Source organism: Scyliorhinus torazame, chromosome 19, assembly GCF_047496885.1.
Source record: "Scyliorhinus torazame isolate Kashiwa2021f chromosome 19, sScyTor2.1, whole genome shotgun sequence".
Taxonomy (NCBI): domain Eukaryota; kingdom Metazoa; phylum Chordata; class Chondrichthyes; order Carcharhiniformes; family Scyliorhinidae; genus Scyliorhinus; species Scyliorhinus torazame.
Genome location: NC_092725.1, coordinates 141731252 through 141750386, shown reverse-complemented (window position 1 = coordinate 141750386; position 19135 = coordinate 141731252). Strand labels below are relative to the sequence as shown.

At 49.0% G+C, this 19135-nt stretch overlaps 1 protein-coding gene and 2 long non-coding RNA genes across 3 annotated transcripts in view; 2 read left to right on the top strand and 1 right to left on the bottom strand.

The window, feature by feature from the left end:
* Nucleotides 1-3198, top strand: part of LOC140395975 (cyclin-dependent kinase inhibitor 1B-like) — a 23135-nt gene extending 19937 nt beyond the window's left edge. Inside the window, exons 3-5 of the mRNA XM_072484002.1 lie at nucleotides 5-311; nucleotides 708-847; nucleotides 2485-3198. Coding sequence (XP_072340103.1) covers nucleotides 5-311; nucleotides 708-832 — 432 coding nt within the window. The 3' untranslated portion in view covers nucleotides 833-847; nucleotides 2485-3198. The remainder of the gene's footprint in view (nucleotides 1-4; nucleotides 312-707; nucleotides 848-2484) is intronic.
* Nucleotides 3199-11727: 8529 nt separating this feature from the next.
* On the top strand, nucleotides 11728-15858 carry LOC140396567 (uncharacterized). Its single transcript, XR_011936574.1, has 2 exons — nucleotides 11728-12540; nucleotides 13644-15858. It is a non-coding gene; the product is annotated as an uncharacterized lncRNA (long non-coding RNA).
* The window catches only part of LOC140396566 (uncharacterized), a 30870-nt gene continuing 25487 nt past the window's right edge, over nucleotides 13753-19135 (bottom strand). Inside the window, exon 4 of the long non-coding RNA XR_011936572.1 lies at nucleotides 13753-13829. This is a non-coding gene — a long non-coding RNA (uncharacterized lncRNA). The remainder of the gene's footprint in view (nucleotides 13830-19135) is intronic.

The window sequence follows — 19135 nt, the reverse complement described above, 5'->3', positions numbered from 1 at the left end:
GGAGCAGGACAGTCGGCGGTGGAACTACGACTTCGAGAGGGACACGCCGCTGGATGGGATTTACAAATGGGAAGCCGCCGAGCGCAAGGATGTGCCGAATTTTTACTGGCGTCCTCCCAGGGAGCAAGTGTCAGCGGCGGACGGCAGTGTGGATGTGAACGGCAACCAGGCGCTAGTTTACGTGGGGACTCTGGCGGGGGACACGCTCACAGCCCGTCCCCAGCAAAAGGACGCGGTTAGCGAGACAACTGAACATTTCACAGACTCAAAAGAGCAATGCTGTGGTGTCCGAAAACGAGCTGCGTCAATGGGTAAGTGACCAAGATGTACTGCTCCATTGCAAGCTGCGGGATCCATTTTCAAACAGACCTCTTTTTCTCTTTAAAAAAAAAATCTGGTCTCGCCCAATCAGTGCTTTTTTCCCTCTTATTTTCAGCCGGGCCCGCTTTAGAATCCTGCAGCTCTTGGGTCTGCTTGGGGTTAAGTGTGAATTCCCCTACGTTTGAAAAGGGATACTGCAACTTCAAAGGCCTTTTGGAAAGATGAAGCAAACGGCATTTTTATTTTTGCTTCAACAAACCCCTGCTTGAGACGTGGGTGACTAATGTCAACCCGAGTGGCCAATGTTCGCCCCGGAGGAGAAATGAGCCCGAAATATTACCAGCTTCTTGGTTTTCAGTTTGTTAATGAGCTTTTCTTGATTGCAGATGCCTTTCCAGAAGCAAAAAGGATGAACACACAGACGGAGGCAGAGTGGTCAGCAAGTTCTCCCAGTCTGAGTGCACTAGAGAAGACGCCGAAAAAGTCCATTTCGAGCGGACATCAAACATAAAAGAATAGTCACAAGGTAGCCCTCCTGTCCCTCTTTTTCCAATTGCCTGTCTCCTCCAAAATACCTCAGAAATTTACGGCTTCAAGTAAGATAGAAGACAAATCGGCCTCCGTGCCTCAAGTTGAAGATTTGAGATCTTACGCAGGGTTTGCAATGTCACTGGGGTTTTCCTTTGCTATATTTTGAAAACGACACGTATGCACAGGTGATTATTTCCAGCTGCTTTTCAAATAACTAGATACACACCAGCGTCCTGTACAAGTATCTAAACGCCTTGGTCTCTCCCTTTTTCCTTCCCTCCACAAAGAAGTGCAGATTTTTTGTTGTTGTTGCCCCCAAGTGTTGTCAATCCAGAAAGTCACAGGACTGACTGTGCAAATGTAACGCGCGTTAGGTGGGGGGGGACGCATCCACAACAGTAAGCAGAACGGCTTTGTAAGCTTTATACATCTTTTTTCTTTTGAAGTCCCAACTTCCAGCATGAATATAGTAGAGGGAATAATCGCGCGTTACAAACCGATCGCCACAGCATGCTATTCTTTATCGCGCCTGCTAAGTATAAGGAGCCTTCAAAGTAATACTTGGGGGGGGGGGGGGGGGGAGAGAGTTGGAGCAAAAGTAAACGTTGGTTTGCATACTACTTGATTTCTGCTTTGATTCTGTAAATTATGGTAAAAGCAAATGAGAAGAGGGACTGTGTAGTATACACCATTAGACTTAATATACAAACAGGGGTGAGGTGGGGGAGCGGCTTTTGAAATGGTTAATCACAACAAACTAAACTGAGATTTTCAGGCCTTGCCTATTGGTGACCTTCATCAGAGCAGTTAATTGAAAAATAATATCCACATAACTTTTTGTGAAAGTATTGTGTATGCTAAACTTGTTTTTGTATGGGAGAGCATGGAGTGTGACACATGACACACCCTGGAACTAGGCTATTTTTAAATGTCCTAATTACAGGTATGCTGACATTTTTAGTTATACCCTTTTTCTTTGATAAATTGATAGATTTAACTAGCCCGATCCAATTCTTAAGACAGCTATTTTCGACGAAAACTCTTCCACTTTCCCCTCCCACCGAATCAAAAATCAAATGCGTTTCCTTTTTTAAAGGAATGGCTTGAAACATCAGTGCTAATTATGTTTGGTGATCCAATAATACTTATTGTTGCATTGAAAAGTTAGTTAAACATGGCTTTATGTCTAATGTGTCTTGCCATGCTGACTGAAATTGACTTTTTTATTTTAGGTTAGTCCCAGGCAACACAATGTAACTTAACCAGCCAGATAGATTTTAAAAGTTTCAAAAACAGAAATGTATTGGTTTGGTTTATTATCACCGATGATAACCTGATTGTATCTGTGCACACAAAAGTCCTTAACACTAAAAGTCTTAACACTACGTGTAGTGTTAGTTGGTTCAGCGTGCAGTTAAATAATCAGTTGCTTAAACTTTTAGCCAACTGTATCCGTGGCTGACTTGAAATGGTCAGCATGGCTATGCCAAGTAGCATTTTAAGTAATTACAATGATGCTTCACAGAATCACAATTGTAAAAGTGCACGAGGAGGCTACTTGGCCCATTTATATCTGAACCAAAAGTATGACCGAACATTGTATTAATCAATGCTTTGTATTTTTCTTGTTAGATATGAAGATCCTTTTTTCCTTGTTCATCCACGGCAGTGCTTGATGAAGCGAGGACAACCTCCTCAGAGACAGACATATTGTTATCTCTCCCAGTGAGGAGAGCCCAAGCACTGAACTCCTGAACACTAAACCGCCTATTTTAGAGTGGATATAGCGCTGTGCAATTAGGTTCTTCCTTATCACTTGGCTGATTTTACTACCTGTGTATATAGGGTTTTTTTTTTTGTAGCACATAAAAAAACGTTTTGGTGGGGGGAGAAGGGGGGGGTTTAGAATAAGTATGACTTGAATAGTAGCAATGTAGTTTTCCAATGCAGTTTTTAAACTGCCAGGCTACAATACCTGTGTATTGTACGTTTAAAAGAAAGTCTAAAATGTACCTGTGTACATAACTTTGTAAAGACACTGAGAAATTATACTAACTTATTTATGTTAAAAAGAATTGATGTTTTTGGAATCTAGAAGATAATTTTCCGTTAAGCCAAAGCGGCGTATTTCATGGGCATTTGTAAATGCTTTATTGTAGACTTTCCCTTCCGTTTTTGCCTGTCATAATATAAGGCTATGCTTGAAAGAGAAAAGCGTCCTGAGCCAGACTTGTATTCTGCCTTAATATTGGTTATATTTCTCATTTTGTTTTGTAACGTGTGAAGGGGATGCTGACTTTGCCTGGCATCCTGAAATCAAATAAAAGGAAAAAAATGTGTACAACATGCTGACGCCGAGGTAGTTTTACAATTGAACAGTGAGTGTGCAGCTGCTTGGCGGGGTGCAGGTTAATCCCAGGCAGGGGTGCAGGTAATCCCAGGCAGGGGTGCAGGTAATCCCAGGCAGGGGTGCAGGTAATCCAGGCAGGGGTGCAGGTAATCCCAGGCAGGGGTGCAGGTAATCCCAGGCAGGGGTGCAGGTAATCCCAGGCAGGGGTGCAGGTAATCCCAGGCAGGGTTACGGTTGCCTGGACTGCCACCTGAAAGTGAAGGTGAGGGTAGGAGAGAGGAGCTGGAGACAATTTGGTGGCTCCGATGTGGCGGCTGTTAATGTAATGAGATGCGCCTGAGCAGACCTGCAAAGGCGTTGTTGAGTGCTGCATGCCACCCTGTGAAATAAATATTCACAAATTAATTACTGCCCTCCATGTTTCTAACCTGGAAACGAGTGTTCTGAAAGAAATGTACCTGTATAAGGGCATCTTCTGGGGGATGATTTTGCTGAGGTGAGGTGGTGGTGGGGGAGAGTGGGCTGACAAAGTGGGCTTCGGCGCCTCACTGGCGGCCCGGGGGACGCTTTGAAAACTAGCAGCAACTGTGAAGAGACGGCGCGGCGAGCCCGGCCGTGGTGAAGGAGGCCGAGGCCAGGACCGGCCCGCCCGCCCGCCAGGCCAGACTGTGAAGCGAGCGGGCTCGGGGCTCCCGCGCTGACGGACAGCTCGAGCCAGCCGTGTGTGTGGGGGGGGGGGGGGGAGAGAGCACGCCACGGCGGGCCGGCCAATCAGCGCGCGGGGCCCCGCCTCGCCCCCCCCTCCCATTGGCTGGGACCCGACAAACGGTGGCGGGCGGCCGAGCGCCCCTTATTGGAGGGAAAGGCCTGTCAATCACCCCGGCCCGGGAGGGGGCGGGGGGAAGCGGAGAATCGCGCGGCGCGCAGCTCCACACGCAGCCGTCCAACTTTTTGAATTCATATTTGAAACGGCGACAACCGTTTCCCTCAAAAGTCGGGTTCAAGCTGCGCCGAAAACAACAACAACACAAACCACATCCCACCAAGGTTTTTATTCCCTCACACCCTCCTGGCATCGGGCTGGCGCCGCAGCTCTGACCCACGCACAGTCCTGTCAGGCCCGGCGCAAATGGAAGAGCTGGGTTACACACAAATATATTTTGGGTTGTTTTTTTTTTGAGGAGGAAAAAAATAGACGCAGGATGATATCGAAGTGGAAAGTTGCAGCCTCCCCGGCTCCTTCGGGCGGCCACCGGCCCAGAGCGCTGCGGGGTTCTGTTTGCTTCTGTTTTTAAAACCGGAGGAGAAACTTCTGGCTGTCAGTTAGAGGCAGGGACGCGGGGTGAGTAAAATCTGTTCGCACTTTAAGGGGAGGGGGGTGAAGAGAGGGAGGGGAGGGGGTGAAGAGAGGGAGGGAGGGGGTGAAGAGAGGAGGGGAGGGGGTGAAGAGAGGAGGGGAGGGGGTGAAGAGAGGGAGGGGGGGGGGTGAAGAGAGGGAGGGGGGGGGTGAAGAGAGGGAGGGGGGGGGGGTGAAGAGAGGGAGGGGGGGGGGGTGAAGAGAGGGAGGGGGGGGGGGTGAAGAGAGGGAGGGGAGGGGGTGAAGAGAGGGAGGGGGTGAAGAGAGGGAGGGGGGGGTGAAGAGAGGGGGGGGGGTGAAGAGAGGGGGGGGGCTGGAGGCGGAAAAGAGGGAGGGGAAGGGGGGAGGAGGAGGAGGAGGGGGGGGGAAGAGAGGGAGAGGGGGAGGGGGGAAGAGGGGGAGGGGAGGGGGTGAAGAGGGGGAGGGGAGGGGGGGAAGGGGAGGAGGGAAGGGGAAGGAGGGGAGGAAGGAGGGGGGGAAGAGGGGGAGGGGTGAAGAGAGGGAGGGGAGGGGGTGAAGAGAGGGGGGGGAGGGGAGGAGGGAAGGGGGGAGGGGGGGAAGGAAGAGGGGGGGAAGGGGGAAGGGGGGGAGGAAGAGGGTGGGGGGAGGAGGGGGAGGAGAGGAGGGGGGAGGGGAGGGGGGGGAGGGGAGGGGGAGGAGGGAAGGGGAGGGGGGAAGGGAGGGGGGAGGGGGGGGAGGAGAGGAGGGGGGAAGGGAGGGGGGAGGGGGGGGAGGAGAGGAGGGGGGAAGGGAGGGGGGAGGGGGAGGAGGGAAGGGGAGGGGGGGAAGGGAGGGGGGAGGGGGGGGGAGGAGGGAAGGGAAGGGGGGGGGAGGGAAGGGGGGAAGGGAAGGGGGGGGGAGGGGGGGGAAGGGAAGGGGGGGGAGGGGGGGAAGGGAAGGGGGGGAGGGGGGGAAGGGAAGGGGGGGAGGGGGGGAAGGGAAGGGGGGGGGAGGGGGGGAAGGGAAGGGGGGGGGAGGGGGGAAGGGAAGGGGGGGGAAGGGAGGGGGGGGAGGGGGGGGGAAGGGAGGGGGGGGAAGGGAAGGGAGGGGGGGGGGAGGGGGGAAGAGGGGGAGGGGTGAAGAGAGGGAGGGGGGGGAAGAGGGGGAGGGGAGGGGGGGGAAGGAGGAGGGGGGGGAAGGGGAGGAGGAGGGGAGGGGGAGGAGGGGGGAAGGGGAGGAGGAGGGGAGGGGGGGGGGGAGGGGAGGAGGGGGGGGAAGGAGGGGGGAGGAGGGGGGAAGGAGGGGGGAAGGGGGGGGAGGAGGAGGGGGGAAGGAGGGGGGGAAGGGGGGGGAGGAGGAGGGGGAAGGGGGGGAGGAGGAGGGGAGGGGAGGGGGGGAAGGTGGGGAGGGGGGGAAGGGGGGGAGGGGGAGGAGGGGGGGGGGAAGGGGGGGAGGAGGAGGGAGGGGAGGGGGGGAGGGGGGGGAAGGGGGGGAGGGGGTGGGGGGAGGAGGGGGGGGAAGGGGGGGTGAGGGGGGGGGAGGAGGGGGGGGGAAGGGGAGGTGGAGGGGGGGGGGGAAGTGGAGGAGGGGGGGGGGGGATGAGGAGGAGGGGGGGGGAGGGGAGGGGGAGGGGGGGAGAGGAGGAGGGGAGGGGGAAGGGGAGGGGAAGGGGGAGAGGAGGGGGGGGAGAGGAGGAGGGGAGGGGGAAGGAGGATGGGGAGGGGAAGGGGGAGAGGAGGAGGGGAGGGGAAGGGGGGAGGAGGGGAAGGGGGAGAGGAGGAGGGGAGGGGGAAGGGGGGGGGGAAGGGGGAGAGGAGGAGGGGAGGGGAAGGGGGGGAGGAGGGGAGGGGAAGGGGGGGAGGAGGGGAGGGGAAGGGGGAGGGGAGGAGGGGAGGGGAAGGGGGAGAGGAGGAGGGGAGGGGAAGGGGGGGAGGAGGGGAGGGGAAGGGGGAGAGGGGAAGGGGGAGAGGAGGAGGGGAGGGGAAGGGGGGGAGGAGGAGGGGAAGGGGGGAGGAGGAGGGGAGGGGGGGAGGAGGAGGAGGGGAGGGGGGAGGGGGAGGAGGGGAGGGGGGAGGGGGAGGAGGAGGGGGGGGAAGAGAGGGAGGGGGGAAGAAAGGAGGGGGGGAGGGGGGGAAGAAGGAGGGGGGGAGGGGGGGGAAGAAAGGAGGGGGGGGAAGAAAGGAGGGGGAGGGGGGGAAGAAAGGAGGGGGGAGGGGGGGAAGAAAGGAGGAGGAGGGGAGGGGAAGGGGGGGAGGAGGAGGGGAAGGGGGGAGGAGGAGGGGAGGGGGGGAGGAGGAGGAGGGGAGGGGGGAGGGGGAGGGGGGGGGGAGGAGGAGGGGGAGGGGGGAGGGGGGAGGAGGAGGGGGGAAGAGAGGGGAGGGGGGAAGAAAGGAGGGGGGGAGGGGGGGAAGAAAGGAGGGGGGGAAGATAGGAGGGGGGAGGGGGGGAGGGGGGGAAGAAAGGTGGGGGGGAAGAAAGGAGGGGGGAGGGGGGAAGAAAGGAGGGGGGGAGGGGGGGAAGAAAGGAGGGGGAGGGGGGGAAGAAGGGTGGGGGGAGGGGGGGAAGAAAGGAGGGGGAAGAGGGAGGGGGGAAGAGGGAGGGGGGAAGAGGGAGGGGGAAGAGAGGGAGGGGGGAAGAGAGGGGGGAAGAGGGGGTGGGAGGGGGAAGAGGGAGGGGGAAGATAGGGAGGGGGGAAGAGGGGGAGGGAGGGGGGAAGAGGGGGAGGAGGGGGGAAAAGGGGGAGGGGGGGAAGAGGGGGAGGGAGGGGGGAGAGGGGGAGGGGGGAAGAGGGAGGAGGGGAAGAGAGGGGGAGGGGGGGAAGAGAGGGGAGGGGGGGAAGAGAGGGAGGAGGGGAGGGGGGGGAAGAGAGGGAGGAGGGGAGGGGGGGAGGAGGGGAGGGGGGGAGAGAGGGAGGGGGGGATGAGAGGGAGGGGGGGAAGAGAGGGAGGAGGGGAAGAGAGGGAGGAGGGGCGGGAGGGAGTGAAGAGAGAGGGGGGAGGGGGTGAAGAGAGAGGGAGTGAAGAGAGAGGGGGAGGGGGGCGAAGAGAGAGGGGGGAGGGGGCCGAAGAGAGAGGGGGGAGGGGGCGAAGAAAGGGAGGGGGGCGAGGGGAGAGGGGGGCGAAGAAAGGGAGGGGGGCGAGGGGAGAGGGGGGCGAAGAGAGGGGGGAGTGGGTGAAGAGAGAGGGGGAGGAGGCGAAGAGAGAGGGGGAGGGGGTGAAGAGAGTGGGAGGGGTGATGAGAGGGAGGGGGTGAAGGGAGGGGCGAAGAGGGAGGGATGAAGAGTGGGGGAGGGGGCAAAGAGAGAGGGGGGAGGGGGGTGAAGAGAGGGGGGAGGGGGCGAAGAGAGAGGGGGAGGGGGTGAAGAGGAGGAGAGGTTGAAGAAAGGGGGAGGGGTGATGAGAGAGGGAGGGGGTGAAGAGAGAGAAGAGGGGAGGGGGTGAAGAGAGGGGGTGAAGTGAGAGGGGAGGGGGTGAAGAGAGGGGGTGAAGTGAGAGGGGAGGGGGTGAAGAGAGGGGGTGAAGTGAGAGGGGAGGGGGTGAAGAGAGAGAAGAGCGAGAGGGGAGGGGGTGAAGAGAGAGAGGGTGTGAAGGGAGAGAGGGGAGGGGGGTAAAGAGAGAGGGTGTGAAGAGAGAGGGGGGTGAGAGAGAGAAGAGAGAGAGGGGAGGGGGTGAAGAGAGATAGGGGGAGGGGGTCAAGAGAGGGGAGGGGGGGTGGCATAGAAATACCCCCCCCCCCAAAAAAACACTGTCCAGCAAGGTTTATAGATTTTAATGTGGTCGGAATTAATTGTAAATGTTGAGCCAGGGTTTAACTGGCACAGCAGTAAATATTAGGCGGCAGAGTGTTGATCAAATGCTATATTTTAACCTAATGACACTTCTCAGCCTTCTTTCTGGTTTAAAACGGGAGCAAACACAAGCCTTCTGCAGCGTCCAGGACTCTGAGCCGCCATCAGAAAGGCATCTGCACAGAGAGGCAGTGTGCATTTTGTTGATCACCCCTAAAAAAAATAAAAAGACACTACTTTTAAAAGTGCAGCTGCGAGAGAAATGCTCCCCCCCCGCCCCGCCCCGCCCCCCCCGGCGACACCAGACGTGCACGGTTACTAACGTTATTTCTATCTTCCAACATAATCAGGCCACAGGAACCCACTGTTGGGATTTGCCCGGCTGGAAATCTCTCCTCAATCTGAAACTCACCTGGGAGGTCCTCATCCCTCCATCACTCTGATTGACACAAGACTTGTTCAAATACATCAATGAATGGGAGCACACATTTCTCAATCAATCCTCTAAATCAATGCCTCCTGGACAATCAATCACCAAGTGTCTGCACCTTCATTGAGATATGCGGCTGCTTAATGCCCGCCCAGCCAATACGACTGATTAGCTAATTGGGTTTTGAAGTGCCAAGCAATGTATTAGATAGTAATCTTTATTAATGTCACAGGTAGGCTTACATTAACACTTGCGAAATTCTACCAACTGTCCTGGCTTGAGGCAATTCACACCTCTTTAACCTGGGGTTGCCCCTGTCTCTAGATCTGTAAAGACTTAATTGGGGTTGCCCCTGTCTCTAGATCTGTAAAGACTTAATTACTTGCAAATGCTCGCATTCAATTGTCTTGCATCTTTGACTTTGTCTATATATATTTGTCTCAAAAACAGCTTCTTTCCCACTGTCACCAGACTCCTAAATGACCCTCTTATGGACTGACCTCATTAACACTACACCCTGTATGCTTCATCCGATGCCAGTGCTTATGTAGTTACATTGTATATGTTGTGTTGCCCTATGATGTATTTTCTTTTATTCCCTTTTCTTCTCATGGTACTTAATGATCTGTTGAGCTGCTTGCAGAAAAATACTTTTCACTGTACCTCAGTACCGTGACAATAAACAAATCCAATCCAATATATGTTTCTGGAACATACCTCTTCATTCACCTGAGGAAGGAGCAGTGCTCCGAAAGCTAGTGATTTGAAACAACCTGTTGGACTAACCTGGTGTTGTAAGACTTCTTACTGTACATTAACACTGTAATGCCGTTACTGTACAAAATCTCCCAACGTGGGAGGGAATGGCACTGCAAGATGGTGATTGGATGTAAAAGTAGATGGGCATTAAGACACAGTGTTGCTGACGTCCCCAAATCTCATGCACTGGCCGACCGACGATAACAGCGCTCGCTCTCCGTGCAATAACTACTCTCTACAGGTTGTTTACTCTCTGCCCATGTATCATTTATTTTCTTAACTGCTGAATGTCAGCCTTTGCTGCATGTCAGCCTTTGCTGCATCGATATGAAGAAATGCAATGAAGCTCACTGCTTTCACGGTGTAATTGGAGCAGCAAGCCTTTCCGCTCCCCACTTAAACACACGTTTTGTATATCCTGCAGAGGTAGAGAATATCCTGTACTAGTTCATACACCATTGCCACCATGCATTTGTGCAGTTTACACACATTCTGCATAGCATGATGTGCGCCACATTTCAAAATCCAATGCCACTCTTCACAGTCTTAAGAATTTTCGAAGTTACTCGGAAAGTGAGGCAAATATTTGCATAACTTGTTATAAAATTTGATTGTCGAGCTGGAATAGGTAGAAATCTAATGTGTGGATTAGATGACAGACACACATAGTCATATTGTGAATAATGAGACGGTACAAGGATGTAAGGCCAGAGGCTACATCAGGAAGGCAAAGAAAAGTGGCAGATAGATGTTATGAAAAGAAGGAATGATTGCTACTCGAATAATGATGCGATGATTTGACGAGGACAGATCATAATTATCTATTGGCTGGGGATTAATTACTGGACGCGCGTTTTCAAGTGGAACAGGAAAAAGGTGCAAAATGCCTTGTGTGATAAAGCCAGCTCGACCGCATTAGCCGTCTCCACTTCGGATTATTGAAGAGATCTGGTAAGATCCAGGTAAATAAATAAAAACATGGACTCTTTCAATTGCAGAGTGAGATTTAATACACATCGTTGACTGATTCGAGAATGGAATTTTATTTCTCCTCTATAAGAGCATATTGTTGCGTTTCATTACAATATCATGCTCGGGCATCATATTGATCCATATACTATAATCCTAAAAATCATTAACATTTCCAAACCAAATTTTAGTTTCAGGAGAATAGAATCGTTAGGTCCTCTTTTCACAGTAATAATGCACCAAACCAGACGTCAAACTTTATGCATTCAACGGAAATAACTAAATGGGGCAGACATAATTTTTCAGACATATATCCTCACACTATCAAAATATGTGTGTAGGTTTGGGGGCACAGAGTTTAAGATGGCGTTTTGCTATTGAACCATCAGTTAAGAGAATGAAGGGAAGGAGAAATTCCTTCAGACAACGAAATTAAATAAACAGTTTATTCCGACTTTCAAAAATAATTTAGATCACATCAGTCTATCTGTCATTTCTTGATAGTGTAAATATACTTATTTCTAAATAATGGGAGGAAGTGTATTATGCCACTGGGCCAGCAGGAAGAGCATGCTTCATTGCTGTTTGTAATATATATTTATATTTGTATTCCAATACATTTGTCGGTAAAATAATCTTGTTAGGAATATAAATTAGCTGCACAATAAATTCTGAATCTGTAAGGATACTGGCTTTTTCCCATTTCTCTTTTTAATCTCGAACAAATTCTAAAAATTATGAAGGGAAATATCTGGAGAGGTGAAAGCTATTTCATGTGACTTGAGTCATAATGCATCTTCCATATTTACAGTAGCCTAAATTAAAATGAGCTTGATAGAGTAACACAGTAAGATGTTCTAATATGGTATGTTGTACCATTTTTCTTCTGTGATTTATGCTGTCGAGTTCATCATCTCATTCCGAGCAATATTTACATGCTGTCGTTGTCCCCTGATGAATTATTCGGTCCTGCCCATTTGTGCGGTAAATTAGATCTTAATAACTGATTCCTCTCCTATATATCGCATCCATATGAATACTTCATATTTTAACACCAACTAATACATTTGTTAGCACAATCGTGCGATGCTTCTGAAATACCATCAAACTTGATCACAGTACGAAGTCTTACAACACCAGGTTAAAGTCCAACAGGTTTGTTTCGATGTCACTAGCTTTCAGAGCACTGCTCCTTCCTCAGGTGACTGCTCCTTCACCTGAGGAAGGAGCAGTGCTCTGAAAGCTAGTGACATCGAAACAAACCTGTTGGACTTTAACCTGGTGTTGTAAGACTTCGTACTGTGCTCACCCCAGTCCAACGCCGGCATCTCCACATCATCAAACTTGATGCAAGGGATCAGGAAATAATACAGTATTGGCTTTTCAGTTTTGCCATCTATAAATGAATTATGCTTCCCAAACTAGATTCTCTATTTTAACTATTAGTTACGGATTTATTATGCAGAACTTTGTGTAATCATTTCCGACGTGCCACCACCTCGTCTACAGAGATACTTGTTGATCGGCGACGGTTAATAAATTGTAGTGTGGATTTTGTGAACCGCCCGTAACTTCACACAAGTAGTTCTAGTTAATTAATTTTTACGAAATAAGCAGACTTTTCTTTGACAAATCCAAAAAGTCTGTTTCTTAAAAAAAGCAATCATTTCTGTAAACCTTAGTGCCTTTAAAAGAGTAACCAAGCTAAATGCTACTTGTTATTGGAAACAGTTTTGAACCAGTTTCAAGAGACGAGAAAGAATCCATCCGATTTCACACTTGCTTCACTGTTGCAGTTTATGTAACGAAATATGAAGAATCAACGACGTGGATGAAGCCGTCATGAAATAAATTAATATTCAATCTGGGCTGCTGTTTTTTTTATAGGTTATGATTTCGATGACAGCAAAACCATTAATTGTTTCTCTGGCTGAGATATCCGAATGAAAATCACATTAAAAAGCGGTAACTGAGATTTTACAAATCCTCATCCCTCAATGGTGACTAAATGCGAAACAAGAACCACTGAAGAATACACATCCTTCAACTATTCTTTCGTGCACTTCTATGAAATTAAACAACTTTCAGTTCCAGAAGTGAGTTCACTGCGCCCTGCTGCTTCCCGCAAATGTATCTACGGGTTCAACACTTTTTAACATTTTAAGACACAATTAACCAATCCCTTCCCCTAAACAACAAATGAGTGATGGAGAACCAGTTCCCATTTTAAATGCCTCACTCAGGAAATATGCGTCACCCAGGAAACATGCGTAATATACTTGTAACATTTATACATTAAAGAACTTGAAGATTCCACAACGGAATCTACCTTCCCCTCTATTACCCCGCAATAAAGGATTGGGGTGAATTTCCGACGTTTTCACACTCCTTCATGCAGGGGGAAAGTGAAAGGGGGAAATCTACTGTTTCCATTTTGCTTGGGAAGCCTTTGCGCAGCCGTTGTATTCTGAAAAGGTTGGGCTAGACTTAGATACATGAAAGAGAAAAGAGAATAAATTGTTTTAATTGAAGATAACATTGTTATTATAATGACATAGAGACGACATTCCCTCGGGCAGCTCTCTCCGTTATTGCAGTGCTCGGGAGCACACTCCCCTGGCTCTTAAGAGTTGGTCATTGAATTTCACACTGCCCTGATGGCGAGCACTGGACTCGTGAATTCCTGCTGGCACACACACTGCCAGAGAACTGGCAGCAGCAGTAGCAACGCCCGCATTCCCAGAATCGAAAGTGGTTTCCCTTAGTTCTGTTTCTCATTTCTGGTTCATCGTAATTTCAGAGAAAAAACTACTGCAAAACATTGTGCCATATTTCTTTATTCTCGAAACATCGAGATAACTGCATATTTTACAATTTAATGATGTGAATCCAACGAAACACCAGGAATATGCAACACTTCCGAGAATGATTTTTTGTCATCACTAACAATCAGAATACTGTGTAATACTCAGTTAAGGAGAATTCCCACTGCTGATTTGTGCAGCTAGTTGTAAACTTTTCTGGTCAGTTAATTTGAACCGCATTCACTTTTTACCTTGCTGACCTTTGTCTTTTTCCAGTCATCGCCTTTATCTTTAATTCATCGTGTCATTAAAAAAAATACATTAATGCCTAATAGTACATATACATCTGACAAAGCTTCTTCATAAATTCCCGTCTGCCCTTTTCTCCCACCAAGAACTCTGGCCAATCAGGCACAACTGAAGAGCATCATCCTGGGGCAGGGTATGAATCCAGTATGCTGAGTATCCCTTCCGAAGGCGCTGACAGACTTCAGTGGACTCGCTTTTCCCTGAAACCTGTCGGATTTGAAACACTGTATTATGGAGTCACGTGTACTCTTCACGCTGCCATTGAAAGCGGTCTGGGGAAGGAAGAAGCACCATTTTACGGTCTTATGGACTATGGTTGTACCCAATGCAGCCGCCCTTTTGAGTATGTGACAAGATCAATGTTATTTGTTGTTGGATACGTTCCTTACACAATAATAAATATAAGAATATTCTCAGTGATGCTATGGAGGCTTTGCGGCCCATATACCAAAGTAAACTCACAGTTCTATCTCATTTAGAGAGTAGGCAACAATTAGTAACAAATTCACAAATAACCTGTTCTTTCCTGGCAGGTTAGTGGACACCACGAGATGATGTTTACAGAAGTTGGTTGGCACCCATTAGTGGAATTCTTGTAATATAATTTTGCCCTCAAAACTCACAATAACATTGTTTCGAAAACAATGACTTGTGACAGGTTTTCTAAAGTGCGAAAGGTAAAAATATAGGCATTCGTTATTTATACCTGAGGCAGACAGACCTGTTGCATATGGAAATAACGCATATTTCGGGCCCTTTGCCATGAAAACCACATTTGGGATCGAAACGTTAACTTGAACACGGAGCACCCATTAATGGAATTCTTGTAATATAATTTTGCCCGCAAAACTCACAATAACATTGTTTCTAAAACAATGACTTGTGACAGGTTTTCTAAAGTGCGAAAGGTAAAAATATAGGCATTCGTTATTTATACCTGAGGCAGACAGACCTGTTGCATATGGAAATGACGCATATTTCGGGCCCTTTGCCATGAAAACCACATTTGGGATCGTTACCCTCTTGGGTAAACGTTAACTTGAACACGGAGCAGCAATGCTCCTCTGACCTCACATTTAACCGCTCCCCAATTCTTCTCCTGTTGACCTCATCACACAATTTGACCCCCATTCAATCCTCAACTGTCCCTCGAAATATCCAGACTCGATCCTGATCCGCACCGTGGCCTTGAATGCTGGCCCTGATTCGAGACCCCCCATCCTAATTTGAACCCCGGTGCTGAGCCCCAAACCCACTAACTCGAGGCTCACTGCAATGCTAATCGTGACCCAAACGCATAGTTCCCTAAACGCAGTTGAGCTTTGCCGGCTCCATTATAACGAAACCGGCAGCCATTTGTCGGGGTGTCAACCCCCCGGCGGCCATTTGTCGGGGGGTGTCAACCCCCTCCACATCCCACGCAATCTAGATTCTGAAGAGAAATTAGAGATTGACAATAAAAATGCTAGCTGAGCCAACGAGGCTCCCGTCCCGATAAAAAATCCGACCGCGCCCCGCATATCCAAAAAGTGGGCATTCTTGAATTTCAAAGCCAATAAGCCAAAACAATTTGCAGAAGGAAATAAACACTGACATAGCCACTTCACAACAACCACAGATTTAGAAAGCAGGCCGTCTTGTAACTTGCAGCTTGACAGTTGGGTAGTCCGTTGTTCAGAAGTACGAGGCTCCCAAAAAGGGGAGCATTTCGCAGTAGTGACATGGAAAGCAACATGAAGAGCTTGCTACAGGGACAAGGGGAAAAATAAACACACCATAAGCAAAACAACCTAAATTGTGTTTGATTAATCATCGCTGACTTTTAAAGCGAAACAGATTATTTCCCCTCTTTCGCAAATCAAATTTCACATTATTAAATGCAAGTTATTGTTTCCGACAGTTGGGACTCAGCGCTATGGATCTGTGTATTCAGGCATACACAGAGCTCTCTCCTAAACAGGATGGTTAAAGTTTCAGTCAGGCAGGAGCCTTGCAATGTAAACAGGGCTTGTTTGGCTGAAACCCAAAATGCAGTTATTCAGACCAATAGCTACAGAGTAAATGCACATGCACTATTCATTGATACAAATGCATAGATCTTTATATAGTATCTTCATTGGAATAGCGGATAATTATGTTTTATGTTAGCATCCTATGATTATATTTACATCCTTATGATCTGTATAATAGGAAATAATTGAACTGCACCCAGATGCAGTTGCAAAAGTTTTGTCTAGCAGCTGTCTTTCATGTAATAATGCTGATATGAGTGAGTTATCATAAAGGTATCTTTTGAAACAATTGTTTCACTTATTCTAATGTTAACAAACTTCAAATGCTTTCAATACTTGAAGGGAAAAACTTGCAGGATTGTGGAAAAAAACGTTGTGACTTATTGATAGCGCTTTCAAAGAGCTGACATGAACATGGTGGGCTCAATGGCTTTTTTGTACTGTGTGTTCCCATGATTCTGTATGAAGATTTTTCTGAATGCCAACAGAGTTTCAAGAAATGCCTTCCATTGGTGGTAGAGCACTGCTGCCAAAATGTGCCGAGGACCCGGGTTCGATTGCGGCCCCGGGACAATGTCCGTCTGCAGTTTGCACATTCTCCCTGTGTCTGCATGGGTTTCATCCCCACAACCCAAAAGATGTACAGGTTAAGTGGATTGGCCACGCTAAATTGCCCCTTAATTGGAAAATATATAATTGGGTAAAAATTAAAAAAATTAAAATTACATATAAATACATAGCATGAATAATTAATTTGCACGTCGATATTAGTCAAATATAAGTTTGTTTATTAATTCGTGAGAAATGATGTAACTGGCAGGACCAGCATTTATTGCCCATCCCTAATTTCTCAGGAGAAGGTAGTAGTGAATTGCCTTCTTGAACTGTTGCAATCCATATGGGTGAAGGTAGTCACACAGTACTGTTAGGGAGGGAGTTCCAGAATTGTGACCCAATAATTGAAGATGAAGTAATGGTTAGATACTTCCAATCAGAATGATTTATTCCTTGGTGGAGAACATGGAGGTAATGATGTTCCCAAGTACTTGGTGTCCTAGCCTTTCTTGGTGTTAGAGATTGTGAGTTTGAGAGGAGGTAGTGCAAACGCCTTGGTAAGATGTTGCAGTGCATTTTATAGATGCTACACAGTGCGGCCACTGTATATTGCTAGCAGAGGGAGTGAATGCTTAAGGTGGTGGGTGAGTGGGCTGCTTTAACCTGGATAAATGTTAATTTTTTTGAGTATTTTTGGACCTGGATTAATCCAGGCAAATGGAGAGTATTCCATATAGACTTATGCCTTGTATATGTTGGAAAGATTTGGGGGAGTCAGGAGGTGAGTCATTCGCTGAGAATATCTAGCTTCTGGCCTGCTCTTTATCCACTGTTTCATGCCAATGGTGATCCCTAAGTTGTTGATCATGGGGAATTTGGGAATGGTTGAGCCTTTGAATGTCAAGGAGAGATGGTTAGATTATCTTTGGTTGGAGATGGTCATTGCCTGACACTTGCGTAGCACAAATGTTACTTGCCACGTATTAGTTCAAGCCTGAATGTTGTCTAGGTCTTGCAGCATGTGGACAGGAACTGCTTCATTGCTTGAAGAGTTTTGAATGGAACTAAACAATATGCAATCTTCAATATTCTGTAGTCCATTCATAAATGGTGGCAGACAATTAAACAACTAAACAGCAGACAAAAATGTGGTAGAGATAAGTGATCCTACAACCAATGGATCAGATCAAAGCTCTGTAGTGCTACCATGCACTACCATGCAGTGCTACCAAGTGTGAATAATGTTGGCCAATAAAACAACAAATGGAAGGAGTCTACATGAATATCCCCATCCTCGATGGTGGAGATCAGTACATGAATGCAAAAAACAAGGTTGAAACATTTGCAACCATCTGCAGCCCGTATTGCCCTATCAGTAATGTGTTTTGGCCTACTACCATCACAGAAGCCATTCTTCAGCCAATTCAATTCACTCCACATGAAATCAATAAATAGCCGTGAAAAGGCTTTGACAATATCCTGACTGCAGTACAGACGATGTGCTTCAGAACTAACCCTGCCTCTAGCTAAGCTACTCTAGTACAGCTACAAAAGCCTAGGTGATCTGTTGGTTGTGGGATTGATCAGCTCTATCTAAAGCATGATGTGGAGATGCCGGCGTTGGACTGGGGTGAGCACAGTACGAAGTCTTACAACACCAGGTTAAAGTCCAACAGGTTTGTTTCGATGTCACTAGCTTTCGGAGCGCTGCTCCTTCCTCAGGTGAATGAAGAGGTATGTTCCAGAAACATATATATAGACAAATTCAAAGATGCCAGACAATGCTTGGAATGCGACCATTAGCAGGTGATTAAATCTTTACAGATCCAGAGGTGGGGTAACCCCAGGTTAAAGAGGTGTGAATTGTGTCAAGCCAGGACAGTTGGTAGGATTTCGCAGGCCAGATGGTGGGGGATGAATGTAATGCACCATGAATCCCAGGTCCCAGTTGAGGCCGCACTCATGTGTGCGGAACTTGGCTATAAGTTTCTGCTCGGCGATTCTGCGTTGTTGCGCGTCCTGAAGGCCGCCTTGGAGAACGCTTACCCGGAGATCAGAGGCTGAATGCCCTTGACTGCTGAAGTGTTCCCCAACTGGAAGGGAACATTCCTGCCTGGTGACTGTCGCGCGATGTTCGTTCATTCGTTGTCGCAGCGTCTGCATGGTCTCGCCAATGTACCACGCTTCGGGACATCCTTTCCTGCAGCGTATGGGCACCAGGTACGCGGTACATACTCGTGCGACTCGGCCAACGTTGTCCAACTCATACGCTGCAGGAAAGGATGTCCCGAAGCGTGGTACAGTGTCGTCCTGCAACAAATTCCCTAATGGGTGTGGCTTTCTTCATTCCAACCTGCTCCTGCTGGTTGCGGATTCTCTCCCTGATGTCCAATGAAACAAGGCTCAATCTTGTGCGGACGCGATGTCCCATCAAAAGTTCCACGGGTATCACCCCGGTGGTAGCATGCAGTGTGGTCCTACAGTAGAACAGTAAACCGATTAAGCGCGGTTTCTGGGGAACCTGAGGTCTGTTTTCACATTCCGAGTTTGAATGTCTGCACGGCATGTTCCGCCAACCCATTTGATAAGGTGCGGTACGGACATGATGGACCCCATTTTGTTTCAGAAAATCTGCCAACTCCGAATTTGTAAAAGAGCTGCCATTGTCTGATACACGCACCTTGGGGAGTCTGTGAACACGAAGGGGAGTCTGTGAACACTAAAACACCTGCTCAGTGATGGCACATGAAGTAGTCGTCGTCATCCGGTGCACATCCATCCATTTGGAATGCTCATCTACCATAATTAGGTATAAGCTACATGGAGACGAGACCATGGCCGGCCCAGCCATTCCCACGGGTGAAGTGGAGCTGCTGGGGGCAGTTTTGGTGCTCCTGGCACCATGTGCACTATTTTGCCAACATTTTGATATCTGCGTCTATGCCGGGCATCCACACATAGCTTCGGGCCAACAGTTTCATTTAGAGACCCTTGGGCAGCGCACGGGGATG